We start from the raw sequence: 17,845 nt of genomic DNA on the forward strand, positions 1-17,845 counted from the left end.
CATACGCAGACTGAAAAAACAGCAGCCATCATACAATTCCTTGTAGAAACAAGATGATTTCAGGTAAAGCACACCTTTTCCCACTTAGGGGGAAAAAAAGAAAAAAAAAAAGGGGCCAATTTTTAAAGTTAATATATATCACTTTAATCATGCAATGGAAGTTCACTGTGTAAAAATCATCTAATACACTGTAACAAAATATCAATATAATAGATATAAGAAATTAAATCAATGGACTTTGAACTTTATTTCCTCAAAAGAAATTAATCCTCTAAAATATTAAAAGAGAAAAATCTTGACAGTGCCTGAGGAAAAAAAAAAAAGAAAAATAAATAACACTATATTTAAGATGAAAGTAAGTTTGATGGATTTGGTAAAGCCAGTTATATATTACTGTGCACCCTTATCTGATACAGCTGCTTTAGTACATGTCCCACTGCAGCAAATATAAACAAAGCCAGCAATTGATGATTAAAATTTGTGATGAAAAGACACATTGGACTAGTCTCAAGTATATTCCAGGGAAAAACTCTGTACCACTTTTCCTGATGACTTCAACGTGTATTTGAAGCAGACAGCTGCTTTCAATTGCTTTTGAAACCTCCACTGATGTCAATGAGAAAACAATGTCAGCAAAAGATCAACGATAAAATGAGATGAACTTTAAGAGAAACTGTGCTTTTGGTTATTTATTTTTAAAGTATTTTGTTGCTTACAGTGGGACACAGATGAAAAAGACATTTACATTTAGGAGGATGACTTCCCTATTTTTCCTGCCTCTCTCCTTTCTGGATCCCTCATTTCTCGTGTCAAATTTCATGCCCTGCACCTCCTACACAGAAACCATTCCTAAGTCTTCCCCTGGTTTCCCCACCAGTTGCAATTCCACTTTCCTTCCAATTTACTAAGGATCAGGAATAAATTCGTTCTGCTAAAGCACTGTTATCAGGCATTATAGATTATCAGCCTAAGGAAGAACTAGGAAAATTCAGAAAAGAATAAGCACTAGGTTTAAACACTGCAATTTAATTTTCACAATCAGAAGACCTACAACTATAATACTTTCTTATTAAAAGTCCACAGCTGACATCCAGGAAACACCAATATTCTAGGGGGGGGGGGTGGGTCACATAAATACATTAGGAAGGTTGGAACATGTCTCCAACTAAAGAAATAGCTTTAAGAACAAGAACAAATTATGCCAAAATTAATGAATGAATGGCAGTATGCCCTGCCCACTATCTAGGGGAAGGTAGGGCCTGATATCTTCATTCTTTTATAACAGCAGACAGTTTTTCAAGCTTTCTTATACTTCTAACAATGAAAAGAAGGAAAAAAAACACCTTTTTTTCCTCTTTTTACTTAAAACATGGTTAAGTTGACTGTTTTCCCTGAAGGTATTAGAAAGGTGCACTCTATGTAACAGGATTGTTAGCATAGTCCAGCTTTGTTAATAATTTGATTTTCTGAACAAAAGAAAATAAAATTGTCACTTTATCTGCCTTAAACTGGTTTCAGCACATGGTTGAACTGGTTTCAGCACCTGGTTGTCTTCTCTTGCCAAAGAAGGTTGTAAAATTCCATTTGGTAACTGATCTGCAGGCAGTTACAGAACCCCTCCCTTTTACCCATATGCACCAACCATACTGAAAACTCAGCTGTAAGATACAAGTCTGTAGGTAGATAAGGAAAAAAATGAACTTGGAGTGCAACAGTGTAATAAAAACAAACAACTCTGTTTACATAAATGTGGTTACTCGCCATTTCTATATGTGTAGATGAACCCAGGCAGCTGGGACAGCCATAAACTCAGGAAACACAAAGGGAACATTAATTTCTGCCACTTCACCTGCCGAGTTATGCCCAAGCAACACCTGAGCAGAAGCTCAAGACAAAAAGGCAAAGGCACTGTGAAAGTCTGTCCATGCTGGAGGATCGCTGGCCTGCTGTTCACACAGGTTTATCAAGACTTATTCCCAGCTGCAGGGTCACCTGAGCATATTTACTACCACCAGTTTTCTGCTTTTAACTCACCCCTCCCAACATTAATTGACACAAGAGCACCTATTTTAAGAAGGCCATTAAATAAATTAAATACAATTCTCTTGTAGCAGCAATGACAACAGTGAGCCATCATCCACCCCATTTCAAAATCCAGAATTCCCAGTTACTAAATGTAAATATCTCCTCAGATAGTTTGTTGGATGCCACCCTGGAGTATCTGTTTGTTCATATTCAGAAACGAGGGCCTCTATCAACACTTCAGAGTGCAAAGAGCTGGACTGCTGCCAGACCAGGACATCTCATCCATCACAACTTTCCTACACTCTTCTCCATGAGCAGCCACCCCCACTTCCTTTGTGTGGCTAATCTCGAGTGATCCAAGCTGTCAAGGTTCTTATCTGGATCAAAGGTGTTGTCTCAGCTCTTTTCAAAAACCTGCAGTGGAAGAGCTCCAAAATTCAGAGGAGGAAAGGAAGAGGTGAAAGGCCCTAGAAGAAAGGAGTCAGACTGCGCAACTGGTGAACTGGAGAAAGCCCTTACGAGATTTAATTCCAGGCTCTTCTGAACAAAGTTAAAGTATGTGTTTATGGATGTGGCAAATGAGTGTGTTAGGCTGCTTAAAGAACCACTGTCAAAGGTATTAGTGAAAGCAGATTTTAACATAAATTTGTAAAGATGTAATTTAACAGAGTTCAGTGGCAAGATTGACTCCATTACTTACTATGCAGGTGACGCGTACAAAGGAAAATCGGATTAGAGTCAGTTCAGAATAATTTACATGGAGACCAGGGACGTAAAAAAAGCAAAGGTGCAAAGGGTAAGGGTGCAAAGGGTAAGGGTGCAAAAGGGCTTAGCAGCACTTACTCATTGACTAATTTAATATTTATAAAGTGATTCAATAGGATTTATTACAATTATCAGAGTGACCTAATAACAAATTCAAGACAGCACCATTGCTGCTGTGCTCGAGAGGATATTTGAATCAACTCACACGCATGCACACACAGACACAGAGATATCTCTATCTACCTGTGCAAAGGTACCTGCTAAAAATTCCCCTATAGTGCAGTGACATGCTCACACCAGATGCCTTTGCATCTCTCAGTGGGTGGAGGAATGGAGTTATCAGCCCAGGCCCTGTCATCAGCTCTTTCCAACAGCTCTCCAAGGATCACAAACTTGAGGGCTCATGAGCTCTGAGAGGAATGTCACCCACAGTGAGGTGCTGGCACAGCCCACTGTGGTCCAGGCCTCACTTAGGGCCTAACAGGAATCCCTAAGGTTGTAGAGCAGCCCCAAAGAGAGGGGAGCAAATGCACCAACATGCTGGAGAAACAGAACATAGCTTGGGATGCAGTGGACATAGCTTGGTGATTCTTTCCAATGAATTTATAACCCTGCCCTCAGAGTTTTGGTGAAAATTTTCACTTCAGTGTTACTGAAATTGGTGTCTTGCAACCACTCCAAAGGCAGCTGCTGCAGGGAAATGATTTCAGTGAGTACTGAAAATCCACAGCTTGCTGATAAATTTGGGTACTGTCCATTGCACGCACAGAGGGGGGAATCAATCAAAGCATTCTATAAATGTCTTTCTCACATAAAAACTTTCTTCACTGCTGATGCACCACTTCCTACTGACATTGCCAGACCCATGAACATGATATTGTGCAAATAAGACTGACAGAAGTAGTTCCATCTCAGTAAGAGCAGATCTTTCCTGCTCTAAGTTACTGGGGCTTGTTTACTTTTGTTTTTAGAGACAGGCTGAGAGTAGGCAACAATTCAGAAACACCCGGAAGACCGTGACAGGGCATGGCATATAAGGGAAAAATTTGGGTGTGCCGACTGCCACAGGCATTCTACAAGAAGCCCCCCTGCAAAATGGTCACCTCCTGTACAGTGCCAGCTACACTTTGCACAGCACTGCCACATTTACCCTGCCCATATCCACAGTTTGGGGGTGAACAGGGCTGGGTGCCCCGGGAGGACTGCCCAGGACATGACAGGGAGGTGACTCAGCCAAAGCACGGGGATTAAATTAATTAATTAAGTAATTAAGGGATTACATCCCCCATCCTGTTAGGAGGGACTGAGAGATTTGAGGATCCTTAGTCTGGAGAAGAGAAGGTTCAAGTAATGCCTTAAGTTTTAGCTTTCATGTTTTTCACATTCTGTACTGCTTAGGGGTGTAGTACTGAGCCTCATATTCAATGTTAGTCAGCTTTCTTCACAGAGTAGGGAGACAGAACAAATCCTTTTCCTCCTGAGGACCAAGGACAACTTTCAGGCCCAAAAGCACAAACAGTGGGCTGGAGGGAGGAACAAGAAGGATGAGACCTCACAATCTGAAGCTATAATTGGACAATTGAACCCCAATATGCAAATGGACCAAAAACTTAGAAAAATGCAAGATTTCGTGACGGATCAGCCATTTTGTGACCATTCTTAGTCCACCTTGGGTGTAGCCCTGGTCAAGCCTTGTCCTGCCCAGGGTGTATCCTGGAGGCCTTTCAATAAATACCTACTTTATTCGCTAGCTCTGCCCAGTCTCTGTTCCAGGTCAGCCTTCCCAAGGCATCACAAGGGGGGTCTTGAAAATGTATATAAGCAATCCTTTCAAATTATTTTCAAATACCTGAAGGGAAGATGCAAAGAGGACAGAGCCAGGCTTGTTTCAGTGGTGCACAGTCAACAGGCACAAAGTCAGGCAGAGGAAGGTCCCTTTAACCATTACAAAACACCTTTCCACTGCAGAGATGACTGAGCATTGGCACAGATTGCCCAGAGATAATGTGGTGTCTCCCATCTGGACACAGCTCTGAGCAACCTGTTCTTGGTAGCCCTGCTTGAGCAGGGAAGGGGTTCAAGATGAATTCTAGAGGTCCTTTCCCATCTCACCATTCTGTGCTATGTCTCAATCTTCACCCATTGCATATCCAGAAGAGGTGCCCAATATGCCTTTAGACTCACAGGAAATAAACACCCAAATCTTACTTAAATATAAATAGCGATATCTACCTTCTTAACAGTTAAAAAAAAAAAAATTTGTTTTGCGGTGGTTGCAATCAATACATTGCAGTGTTTTGTCAGCTGTGCAGGAGTAGACACTTGTGACAGGACAGGCTCCTTAGCATTAGTTCAGGAAAATAATGCACACTGTTTCTCCAAGGAACCCTAACAGCCGAGTTGACTCATGTTGGGACTTTCTACCTAAAAACTTTCATCTCTGAAGGTTGCACCTGATGGTCGTGGAGATCTTTTCCAACCCTAATAGTTCCATGGTTCTGTCTACACGAAACACTCCCAATAGCACTGGGCTGTCCACGTAAGAGATTTCCATTTCTGCATTTCAGCAAAAACTGATAAAGAAAGAGCACCATTACTCTCTAGAAAAGTCACTCCAGAGGAGGGGCAATTCCCAAATCAGACACTAGTAAACTTCCAGACATGTGATAGGGATTAACATCGACAGGAACAAGTCACCGCCTGTGTCTGCAGGCTCTGATTCATGAAACAGCAGGGCAGGGTGCCCGAGAGAGTTGCCAGGCTCTGCAGGGCATGAAATCACCATGACAAAGCAAAAAGTTGAGGTGAATGGCCCCAGTCACCACCCATACTGCATCCAGGAAATAATAGCAGCTAAAAAATAATTAAAGCCTTTTAAAACCCTCATAAAATCAGGTTTTATATGGCTTTCAAAGATGAGTTGCCTCCCTCCATGCAGATAAAGAAATCAGAACAAAAATGTTTGAACAGAAAACCTGTACACATAACAGAGTCCTTCCAGCAGTTCTTCTCTGCCAGCCCATGATGTGGATGAGTTGCCAAAATCTCTCCCTGCTCCTCCCTGGCCTGCAGGAAGTTCACCCCCAAATCATTAATGTCTTCAAATAAAGATTTACAGGGAGGAAAATTGTTGATAGTTCTGTTAAACAAATAGGTAAAAAAATAAAAGCAATTATGTGGGGTTTATACCTTCCAGACCAAGATTTGTTGCAATTAAAGGTAAGTTTAATAGCTCAATCTCAGCATTTCCTAGTTTGTTCTCCGCATAATTTTAGCCAGTTCCTATTGCTGTAGCACCTAAGTGCCTTTAATAAAAAAATTAAGCAATATGGATATGACATAGGCTTGTGTCTTGGTTTGGGAAGTCAGGTATCTGCCAGGTAAAAGCTGGGGTTTCCCTTGGAATGGAAAGTGTAAACCACCTCTTTTTTTTCCAATTATAAATTTACACTCAGAGGCAAAGATTTGGGAATAGAAATAGCAGTTCTTTTCTAGCATGTATTACAAAGCAATCAAAAAACAAACAAACAAACAAACAAAACAAAAAACGAACAAAAAACCAAACAAAAAAACCCCCACAACTACAGCATTAATAACAAACGAAAACAGTACCAAGAACCTTGAGGGCTTTGTTTCACAAAACCCAGGGAAGTTTGGTTTCGGTGCCCCTGCAGGATCCTCAGAGCACCAAGCTGGGATGGCAGTGTACCCCAGCAGGCAGGGGCAGGATGTCCCAGCAGCACAGGGGGTGCAGGGAAACACTGTAGCAAGAGGAGCAGTGCTGAAGAAGCAGGTGAGCCAGGGCTGGCCCAGCTCCCGCGGGTAGCAGAGAAAACTCAGGATTCAGGCCAAACCAGTGAGAGTAGATTTCCCAGGACTGGATCCCTTTGGCCACAATGAAACTCTTCTAGCCAGCAACAGCCCAGCCGTTCTCTCTCCCCGAACTCTGAAAAAATAACAGCCCAGCCCGCAGCTGCCTCAATCTCTGTCTTTTTTACCTGCGGTTATCTCCCCCTTCAAACTTTGTCCACCTCTTTGTTTTGGTTAAGTACTCTCAAGGATTCAACACTTGGTCTCCTTGGTAACTTATGGGGAAAAAAATCTTTAGAGAAAGAAAGAACAAACTTAACCCCAACAGCTTGGTATAAAATCTTTATAATCTAATTGGAGATCAATGTAAATAGAACAGTGTGGCCCTTTCTGGTCTTAAAAACAATGTACAATTACTGAATTTATAAAATCTCAACAGACTTTTTTGTGGGGTTTTTCGGTTTTGAGTTTTTTTTGTTGTTGTTGGTGGTGGTTGTTTTTTTTTTTGTTTGTTTGTTTTTTTTTTTGTTTTTGTTGTTTTTTTTTTTTTTTTTTTTTTTTTTTTTGGTAAGGTCTTTCTCTCTTTTCCATCAACAAATTCATCACATCTCTCACAGTAGCTTTGTCCTTTTTTGGGTGGGGTTGTTTGATCTATGTGTTTTCTCATATTTGTTTTCAATAGAAGACACCTCCTCTTGCTGCTCTAGTTTGAACATACAGGAGCTATCAGCCACTTAGAAAAATTTGATTCCCTGCTTCTCTGTCTCTACTTCGTATCAATTTAGGATTTTTTTCCCATTCTGGAATGTGTGATGCCATCCAAGGCAACAGAAAGATGACAACAAAGCTTGGTTAAGCCAGTGGCTGAGAAACCAGGCCACGGAGAGCAGGAAGAGATTTTGTTTATATTTAAACCCAGAACATGCATTTGCAAGCCAGCTGAAAATACTGTCCCATAAAAGCAGTCTAAATAATGCAAATGCACATAAATTTTATCAAATCACATCAAACATCACAGTTAGTGGCTCAATAATTCATGGTCGCTTCTGTATTTGATAGGCAAGCCTTAAAATCTAAGCATAAAATATTTAATTCGTGCTTACACTGTACAAGTCACAAGATGACACCAGTAGAACTTCCACAGCATTTACATTGGTGGTCAGGGATCAGCAATGAGCAAGGAGTTTATAGCAACATAAGGAAAAGGAAAAAAGTAGACTCAAGCAGCAAAGCATCCCTACTGTGATAACTAAATACAAAGTCTCCGTGACATATGAGATGCCTAACGTAGGGTGCTGAATTTACATAAGCTTCACAGTGTGTGAAGCATCTTTTCTTCCAGACAGCTGCCAGCTATGTAGCCCAGTCCCTCCAGGCTCTGGCTCTTGATTTCTGAGGCACTGCACAGAGTCTCCTGCCGCCTTTAAATATCATTTTTCACCCTATACAAAAAGCAGGGGTGTTATTTGGATTAAAGCACTCCATGTCAACAAGCTGTGATCACAAATCCCTTGTGCAGCATCTGACATCCTACCAGCAGCACTGGCTGAAATTCTAATTGAAGGACAGGGAAGAGATTCCTCCACACAGAGTGATGGTCCAGCAGGGAGCCCACCTCTCTGCAAAGACGGAAATGAGTTGAAAGGTAAGGCTGCATTCCCTTTTAATGAATTCCTCTGTGAACAACAGGTGAGCCTAATATTTTTGAGTAAAAATATGAAAAATTCAGTCCATTTGCCACCACTGAAGAGTGAAAAAAATCCTCCAATGGACACCCATTGCCGCAAGAAGGAATTCTCTTGGTAGTCAGCAGGCTCTCTCAGCTGTGATACTGATGCTTTAAGTTTTAGCTTTCATGTTTTTCACATTCTGTGCTGCCTAGTGATACAGTTCTGAGCCTCATATTAAGTGCCAGTCAGCTCTCTTCATAGAGCAGGGAGACAAAAATTCTTTTCCTGACAAAGACCAAGGACAACTTTCAGGCCCCGAAGCACAAACAACGGTGGGCTGGAGGGAGGAACAAGAAGGATGGGACCTCACAACCTGAAGCTATAATTGGACAATTAAACCCCAATATGCAAATGAACCAAAACTTATAAAAGTGTGAGATCTTGTGACTGGTTAGCCATTTTGTGACCCATTTGGGTGCATTTTGTGACCATTCTAAGTCTACCTTGGGTGTACGCCTGGTCAGGCTCTTGTCCTGCCTAAGGTGTACCCGAAAGGTCTTTCAATAAATATCTACTTTATTCTCTAGCTCTGTCCCGTCTTTGTTTCAGTTTAGCCTTCCCAAGGCATCAGTACCATAGAATGACTGGGGTTGGAAAAGACCCCAAAGCCGCCGAGTCCAGCTGGTCCCAGCCACCCGCTCATGTCCCCAGATGCCACCTTCCGAGCGCTTCCAGGGGTGGCGACGCCACCGCAGCACAGCAGAACGCATGCAAAGCGCCGGATCCGCTGCCGAGCTATTCGCTTTTACCTTGCTCATCCCCAAAGAACCACAAACAACCCCGAGCCTCTCGGCAGCCTCACCGTGCCTGCGGGCATCCCCTGCGTGGGTCGCCTGTGACGAGGCGGGGAGGGGCGAGGCGGGGCCGCGGCAGCTCCGCTCCTTTATAGCGGCCTCGGGCAGCCCTGGGCAGGCTCCGACAGACGGACGGACCGACAGACAGACACCGGCAGCATGGCCATCCCCTGCGTGGAGCTCAGCAACAAGATGAAGATCCCCGCGCTGGGGCTGGGCACCTGGCAGGTACCGGCGCGAAAGGAGGGCGGGGATCCGGCGGCAGATGCCGAGATGGGAAATAAAGTTAAAAAACAACGAAATAGAAGCCGAGATGTGAAATAAAGTTAAACCCCGACAAAACAGGGAAGGAGCCGCGCCTCTAAGAGCGGGATTCGTGCTCTGCGTGGGCTCGGCGTCTCCGGCCCCATGGCCGCCGCTTGTGTAACCGGGCGGGTTGCCGGGAGCGGGGGGGGGCCGCGGGGAGCCACAGGCAAGAGGGAAAAGGCAGAAAAAATATAAACTGGAGGCTGGAGAAGGTGGAAGGAGGCCCAAAAAGAAAAAAAAAAAGGGGGGGGGGGGGAAGGGAAAGAAACCGACCAAAAAGAGCCAGCGGCAGCGGCTCGCAGCGCGGGATGGGGTCGCGGTGTGAAGAGGGGAAGGTTTGGGGAAGGCGAAGTGGCGAAACTCCTTGGGCAACACAGGGAGCGAAGAGGGGAAATGACAGCGCATAGGGCGCTCCTGGCAGTGGCAGAGTTGAAAGTCTAGCGGAAGCAAACTCATTTCAGCTCTGTCCCAGTTCCCTGCAGAAATGAACGCTGTTTTGCCTGGAAACTCCGTCGGGTTTCAGCTCACTGCAGGTGATGAGAAAATTCCAGGAGCAGCTGGAAAGGGGGACTATGTGGAGCGGTCCTAGCACTGAGCCCTGGCAGGGGGACATGGCAGAGCTCATGGCTGACTTCTGTTTGCTTTCAGGCTCCCCCGGGAAAGGTGGAAGAGGTGGTGAAGTTTGCAATTGATGCCGGCTACCGCCACTTCGACTGTGCCTATTTCTACCAGAATGAAAACGAAATAGGCAACGCAGTCCAGCAGAAGATCAAGGAGGGGGTTGTGAAACGGGAAGACCTCTTCATTGTCACTAAGGTACAAGCGTGCAAAATTATTGGGGCGTTTAGCTTTTCTTGCAGAGAAGCCCTTGTTGTACCTGTAAAGTAACATTCCCTTCTCTGACATCCACTTCATGGTTTTCTTGTTGAGTCTTAAAAGTTCCATCCTGTATTTACAATTTTGACTTGGCTTCATCGGGAACCACTGACAACCTAGGAAAGATATCACTAACTGCTCCAATAATTCCCTCACATTGATTAAGTCAATTTTACTGGATGTTCAAGTGGACACACCCAAGAAAGATAAGGGGAGTGGGGTGGAAAACAATTGTCTGGATTCATCAGTGCTAAGCAAGACATTTGAAAACATGTGCAAATGGTAATCTTGAAAGGGAACAGAAATCAAAAGTATTTCATATGTGTTTTATTCATTCCTTTATCTCATCCCCTTGTTCCACAAGTGCTCCTTACCAAAAAGAACAGTTCAACTAATAAATTTATCACTTGCGGTTTTCACCAGCAAAACTAGAAAACTTTGAGTAGAACTAATATTTACCACATTAAGCTTTGTTTTTGTAAAAGAACATGGTTTCATTTAATAATACTTGTTCTTCTATTTAAACAACTTGAATTTTGATTTCAGAAATGAAGTGAAATTGACAACTGCTCTCAATATGGACAGTTAAAAGGGACAGAATGACTGTATCTATGAGCTGCCCAATAGTCAAAACTTAGGCTGAAAAAAATAATTGTAACGCTAAAAGCTTTGCTGTGTCAGATGCACTTTTGAGAGTGTTACAATTTATACCTGAGAATATCTTCTCATAAGTGGGAATCCTGACTCGACCTTCATGACAGTCAGCTTTGTGGTATGCTTTGACAGTGAAATGTTACATTCTCATCTTCAACATGTACTGACTTAAGTGGGAGTTTTCCTCTCAGACCTCCAAGTGAGAAGCTTCTGTCCCCTGGTCTGCCCTGTGGGAGCTGTAAAGTAACAGTCAGGCTTGGTCTCTTCCCACAGCTGTGGAACACGTTCCATGAGAAATCCATGGTCAAGGTCGGATTGAAGAAGAGCCTTGCTGCACTCCAACTGGACTACCTGGACCTCTACCTGATGCACTTCCCAATGGGATTCAAGGTAGTCCTGCTCTCCACACCTTTCCTCCTTTTGATTTCTGTGCATTCTCTCATCTTTGCTGTGACCATCTTCATGACACAGCTGGGATATGGGGTTCATTTGGCTCTTCCCTGGTCCTGGTGGTAGCAAGAATTTGGTCACTAAAGCAGTGGTGTGTTTCAGCACAGGGGGCTGGCTTTCCATGCCTTTTGGAATGAGTTGTAGGTGTGAGCCCCCTGGGCCTTCTGGTAACCAGCACAGGATGGTGGTTACAGCGTGGACATCTAGGTTTTTGGGGATGTTGGCTTGGTCTGAAGTAACCAGCAAGTGAAAAATGAAGTAATGTGTTTCTTCCCCCAGTCTACATCTGTGTAAAATAAATAAGAAACTAGAATAAAGGGGCTATGGGGTGTCTGTTCCCTTCTCTCCAGATCTACAGAAGTTACATAATTATTACTAATCCCCACAGTCTCTGCATGCAGGGACTGATTTTGAAAAGTATGGCCCTCATGCAGAAGAGAATACTAATGGACATGCATCATTTTTAGTTATGCAATATTTTTAAACAACCTGCTAACCTGCTGCCTGTAAAGGCAGTCCGAAGTGCTAGTACACTGTAGAAAATTCAACACCTAAAAAGTCTGTGTATTATCTGCCTTGATTTAACAGGCTGGTGAAGAGCTGCATCCTCTGGATGACAAGGGCCACAGTATTCCCAGTGACACAGATTTTCTGGACACATGGGAGGTAAGTCAATATTTGGTCTTCAGAGTGGGTATCAGCACTAAAGATGGAGTAGAGATCTGTGTGCAAAATGAAATTGAGGGATATGTTTGGATATGAAGGACAGCCAAACAAAATTGTATTTCAACCAGACAGCTGCTTGAATCTCTTGTTTTGGGGAGCAAGAAGGGGATGTTTGTAGTAAGGCTAAAGAGAAGGAAGCTATCAGCACTGTAGGTGGTGTTTCTAAAATACTTGGATACACACAATGGTAGAACCAACCCTTTAGATTAATCTAGGTGTGGCTGTTAATTTACTGGGTGTTCATACAGGTAGGATTTGATTTTCTTTTATTAACTGAGATACTTTTATGTAATCTAATCTAGCATGAGCTGTTTGTTTGTTCATTTGCCACAATCTTGAGAGAAATAAAATAATGTAGTTTAACAGTAATACACCAACTCATTCTTGCTTGTCCTTACTCATTAGGCCATGGAAGAGCTGGTGGATGCTGGTCTGGTAAAAGCCATTGGTGTCTCCAACTTTAACCATGAGCAGATTGAAAGAATCTTGAACAAGCCAGGGCTGAAATACAAGCCTGTAATGAACCAGGTGAGAATTTTGTTTCCATTCCTAAGTTAACCTTGCAGTCTAGAATCATAGAATGGATTAGGGTTGAAGGGTACTTTAAGGATTATCTAGATCCAATCCCTTTCCATGAGGCTGGAGCCTTCCACTTAGAAGTATTCCTAAATAGATTTACAATGTGTGTGTGTGCATATATATAATTACAATATACCTAAATTCATGTAATAGATAAATACAATATACATGTCCTATGTAAATAATATATAATTATATAATATATATTTAGAGTAATTGTAAATAGATTCAGTAAAATCCCCACTGTGAGCTTCCACACCAGCACAGGACTATACAGGGATGCACTGGACTTACTCATTTTTCAATGTAAAATATATAAACCACTCAACATCATTACAGAAAGGAGGTTGAAGAGTACAATTACATAATAAATTCTCGCCACATACTTCATGAACATAATCACAGGACGGCAGCACCTTAGGGACCTTCTGATTTTCTTCCTTGTGCAACTTCTTTGCACTCAGCTGAGGCTGCTGAATGCCCACCTCTTCCAGGTGGAGAATATCCAGGGAAGTCCCCACACTAGCTGTGGGGTTATCTTCTTTTTTTCTGTTAGAACCAGGATTAAATGCTTGAGAGATGCAGTTCATGTTCAGATTCAGATGTTTATTAATTCTTATCTACAGTACAGTCTCACAAGTTGTGAGTTCTAGCTAACAAAGTAGAAAAATAGCTCTGTCTCTATCTCTCTACAAGGTCTCTTAAGCACAAACTGTCCAGTGATGAGATGACACCTAAATTATTTTTACTTTTAACCCAATAACCAACTACCTGTGGTCCACAATGTGGATTTTTCTACCCAATTACAGAATACTACCCAGACCCATGAAGAAGAAGGTAAAAAAGGACAACTTAGCCTACACTCTAAAACCTCTGTCTTGCTTTATGTATATTACTATATTCTAAAACCTTAAACTCTTAAGTTTTGCACCCTGTGGTATTACACACTTCTAACTACACGCCCATAATCCCAGTGCTATCACTCAATTTTGGAAGCCAGTTCCAAGGCCTCAGGTCACATGTAGTGTTTTCTTGAGGGTCAATTCCTGTCAGCACAAAAAGTCTAAAATTCTCAGTGCCCAGGGTTTCAACAGTGTAAGTTAACTACCGCACACATTTTTCCTGTCACCATGCCTAGGAGTTAAGCCCTGGTGTTCAGAAAGAGGTGGGTATGTGCACAGGGCCACATGAAGCAGCACAGACCCAGCCCTGTGGTCATGCCATAGCTTGTGGCAGCTGAGCAGCATCCCCGTGGAGCTCCTGTTGCTTTCAGGACATCTTACCCAAAACATCTATTTGCAACATGAACTGGCTTCCTTAGGTTAGCTCAGGTGATCTCCCCAAGCTCCTTCAGCAATCAGAGGGGCTCTTTGAGGCAAGGAGAGGTTGGGTGCATCAGAGCTGAAAATAAACTTGCGGCATTCTGAGCTGCCCCTGTGACAATGTAACCCTGCCCTGCAGTAGTCCAGAAGGGCTCATTTCCCAGATCCCACATAGATAACACTTCCACTTTTCTCATCATTTTTTTTCCTTTCTTTGGGTAATATGTAGCATGAGAAAGCTTTATTCTCTTCTAGACCTCTAGATACTGCTGTGACATTAATAACTTTTTCAAAAGATATGCTTGAATCATGATACTGGAAGTCTTCACATTTTCTGTGACCCAAGAGGATTTAAAATGTAATGCTCTGCAGCTCAGCAAAGTCTGAGGTTTATCTGCCTCTTTGTCAACCAACTTTCTGTGCTTGCAGGTGGAATGTCATCCATACCTGACCCAGGAGAAGTTGGTCAAGTACTGTAAATCCAAAGGGCTTGCTGTGACTGCATACAGCCCCCTGGGCTCTCCTAATCGCCCATGGTAAGAGAGCATTGCAGCCTTTCTGTACACAAAACAGTGCAGTTGAACTATGAAAATTACTATTATTATTAGAAAATGAGGTAAATGATACAGGTAAAATGAGAAAAGTTTTGTTGTCTTGATGCAGATTATGTCACATGATGCAAGGCTCCTACAGGGAACCTGTCACCTTTCTACTGCCACTATCTTTATTTTTTAACAGGGCTAAGCCAGGGGAACCCACGCTCATGGATGATCCCAAGATTAAAGACATTGCAGCTAGACATCAGAAAAGCCCTGCCCAGGTAAGATGTCAGAGGAAACTATTCCTCCTCCTCAGATGTCTTACAGGCCAGCCTTAGCACCTGCTACTTTGTCTGGAGATACATTATAATGGGGCTGGACTTGACTCTTCATTCTGGCAAGTTCTTAACAGCATTCATAAAAATTACCAGCTATTTTGAAGGAGGTCTTGAGTGCCAAGTTTTGAGGTGGATTGCTCAGCAATGGTATATGCTTCCCTCAGGTGTTCACCTTCCTGAATTTTTATTCCTTTCTCCAGCTAAGTTATTCTTCACATGAGTCCTGTAATTTGGAAACATATTTGATTGCCTCCAATCTGCTCATGTTCACAAAGAATTATTGAAAGCTGCTTGATTATTTAAGATTTTTTTTCTCTATTAGTTTGCTAGTCACACAGATGAGTTGATGCCTGGGGTGTGCAGAAACTACACTTCAAACAAAGCCACATGTCACATGCAATCAAAGACAATCTTATTTTAAGACAGGCAGAGCAGGATGAAAAAAACATTGTATGCAATAGTCCTTTATTTTGGTGGGGGAGGAACTTTTAAATTCTGTAAATATGTTTTTCCTTTTATGGACGTCCAAAAGCTGAACCTTTGTGAGGTGTTTTACCTATGACCCCAAAATAATCTGTAGTGTCATTATGCTCATTGAGTCTGAGTACTCATTTGATACAAGCCAGAGCATCGTAATTTTTCTCCCCTTGCCACTACCCTAAACAAAAACAAAACAAATCCTGCAAAAGCCACAATGTAGAAACATAGAAAATTTTAAAATTTTTTTTGAAAAAATTACAGATTGCCAGTCTACTGGCAAACACATGAGCAAATCCTAGAATATCAAACTCCTGTGTGCAAACTGGTAGTCTTCCAAAGGCTGAATATGGGTGTAGAAAAATAAATTGTAGATTAAAAGGAAAAAAAAATCTACAAAATGTGTTTGAATAGATTTCTTGGTACCTCAGGGTTCATGCTCCTTGTTGTTGTTTCCTAGGTCCTGATCCGTTTTCTGATCCAAAGAGACATCATTGTCATCCCCAAGTCTGACAAACCACACCGTGTTGAGGAAAACATGAAGGTGAAGCTCCCTTTGGAAATGCTGCTGCCTGGTTTTGTCCAGGATAGGCACCCACACCCATAGCCCCTCTGTGTTTCCAAGCAGCACCTGAGTCACTGCAAGGGGGGTGCAGAGGTTTGAAGACTGGGGCTCCGCACTACCAAACTATCTGGGAAAAGCATTTTGTTCCTGATAGGAGAGAAATGGGTTACCCCCAGGTTGTCTGAGCCCTGCTGCTGCAGAAAGGGAGCCCCAGGTGTGGACTTGCCCTTGGGGAAAAGCATAACAAGTCCTTAGGGTGTAAAGGAACAAGCTGTGAACAAACACCAGACCTGTTAGAGTTTGTCTCGCTTGGAGGCTGTGGCTCGCCTTGGCAGTGAAATTTAGCTGTAATGTTTGCTCATAAGGTGTGGCATCTTATAGAAGACCTCTGTGCTGCTTTCAATGGTGAGAAAGCAAACCCTCTCTCCATGGTGAGAGGGCTTGGGGTTATTTCTCCTATGAACCCCTGGCAAGAACTCTTAATTGATTAACTGTGAGGCAACTGTTTGCAGCTGATACCCATTAGCCCTTCCTCATAGCAGAAAATTTACCTCCAGCTCCAATATTTGGGACACAACACAAAGTGCAGTGCTGTTGGCATTCAGCCACCCAGAAGTGTGAGACTTTGCTATGAACAGCACCTCAGAAAGAAAAGGACTGTCTTGATGACTTCAAGGGTTGTTATTTGCCTGAGAAATAAGAGGATTGCTTAACTATGCTTAATGCATTCCTCCCTCAGGTCCTAAGTGCATGAAGCACACTTAGTAGCTAACTGCTCATAAGCCTAACTAAAAAGCTTTTTTTCTTTCTCTTTCCCTGCTAGGTCTTTGACTTTGAACTGTCTAAAAAGGAGATGGATGTCATCCTCAGCTTTAACAGGAATTGGAGGGCAGTTCCAGTGGTCCAGTACGTTCCTTATTATCCTTACTGTCCATTCATCCTGCTTCTGTCTATATTTTCATCCCCCCTGTCTTGAAAACAAACATGACCAAAACCAGGGAGAGCTCCTGCTTTAAACTTCAGTGACTCATGTCCTGGAACTTAAAGGAGATTAATTTGGAGTGTTCCCTCCAGCATCTGGGTGTTCCAGGGGCTTTCTCACAAGCCTGTGTTCAGTTTACTGACAGCTGCAGAACCTGAGTGCAGGGGCAGTGGGGGAGGGAGACTGAAACAGGGAAATGCTGCTCAAGATACTTCCTGCACTGCTTGAATAACAAGGTCTTTCTCTTTTCAGGGCTGTCAACCACAAGGACTACCCATTCAAAGCAGAATATTAAATGCAGGTGGTTCCTGCAAGACCTTCATTTAACTGCTTCCAGATTAGATGTACTTTCCAGCTTGATCTTCATTTCTTCTTCTGTACCTCATAATCGTTATGAGCAGTTACTTTTTCCTCCTTTTTTTAAGGAGGAGACCACTAACTGATGTAAGAATGCAGCAGAAAGGGTGGGGGTTTTGTAAAGATGCTTTGCAGAAATCTGGTTTTGATTAGTAGTGAAAAGACAATGTTTTTTCATTTCCTTTTTATTTGATCTTCCTTAATTAGAGACATTTTTAACAAAAGAAGTGACTTAGATGGAGTTTTTTATATGTTACTTCCAGTGTGCTCAGTCATACTGGCTCATGAGTCACTGTCAAAGAATGCTCTAATTATAATGCTTTTTGTACATTTGTGATTTTTTATAGAGTCTATTTCTAGTGCTTTAAAATTTTATATAAATAAAGTTTTATTAACAACAAAAGTTGATCAGTGCAGTCCTTAAATTGTTTTATATAGTTTGGCATGTTTTTCTAAAGTCTGGGGTTTTACAAATTTTAATACAGATAGACATAAGCTTCTGTAATTTCTGTACAAGGACAGGACATACAGATTACTTTGTGGCTTATTC

General features: G+C 42.5%; 1 protein-coding gene and 1 long non-coding RNA gene across 2 annotated transcripts; one reads left to right on the forward strand and one right to left on the reverse strand.

Annotated features, from left to right (window-relative positions):
- The first annotated feature begins 9,226 nt into the window (after positions 1 to 9,226).
- On the forward strand, positions 9,227 to 17,698 carry LOC136290041 (aldo-keto reductase family 1 member B10-like). Its single transcript, XM_066184486.1, has 10 exons — positions 9,227 to 9,352; positions 10,079 to 10,246; positions 11,234 to 11,350; positions 11,999 to 12,076; positions 12,542 to 12,664; positions 14,467 to 14,573; positions 14,776 to 14,857; positions 15,852 to 15,935; positions 16,780 to 16,862; positions 17,191 to 17,698. The coding sequence occupies exons 1-10, from the start codon at positions 9,284 to 9,286 to the stop codon at positions 17,231 to 17,233; spliced, it is 954 nt and encodes a 317-aa protein (XP_066040583.1). The 5' UTR covers positions 9,227 to 9,283; the 3' UTR covers positions 17,234 to 17,698.
- On the reverse strand, positions 15,074 to 15,888 carry LOC136290042 (uncharacterized). Its single transcript, XR_010720938.1, has 2 exons — positions 15,818 to 15,888; positions 15,074 to 15,137 (listed from the first exon to the last, which is right to left on the reverse strand). It is a non-coding gene; the product is annotated as an uncharacterized lncRNA (long non-coding RNA).
- Positions 17,699 to 17,845: the final 147 nt, after the last annotated feature.

The sequence above is a fragment of the Chamaea fasciata genome, unplaced genomic scaffold (genome assembly GCF_029207755.1).
Source record: "Chamaea fasciata isolate MVZ Bird 193981 ecotype frontalis unplaced genomic scaffold, bChaFas1.0.hap1 SCAF_5, whole genome shotgun sequence".
Classification (NCBI taxonomy): domain Eukaryota; kingdom Metazoa; phylum Chordata; class Aves; order Passeriformes; family Sylviidae; genus Chamaea; species Chamaea fasciata.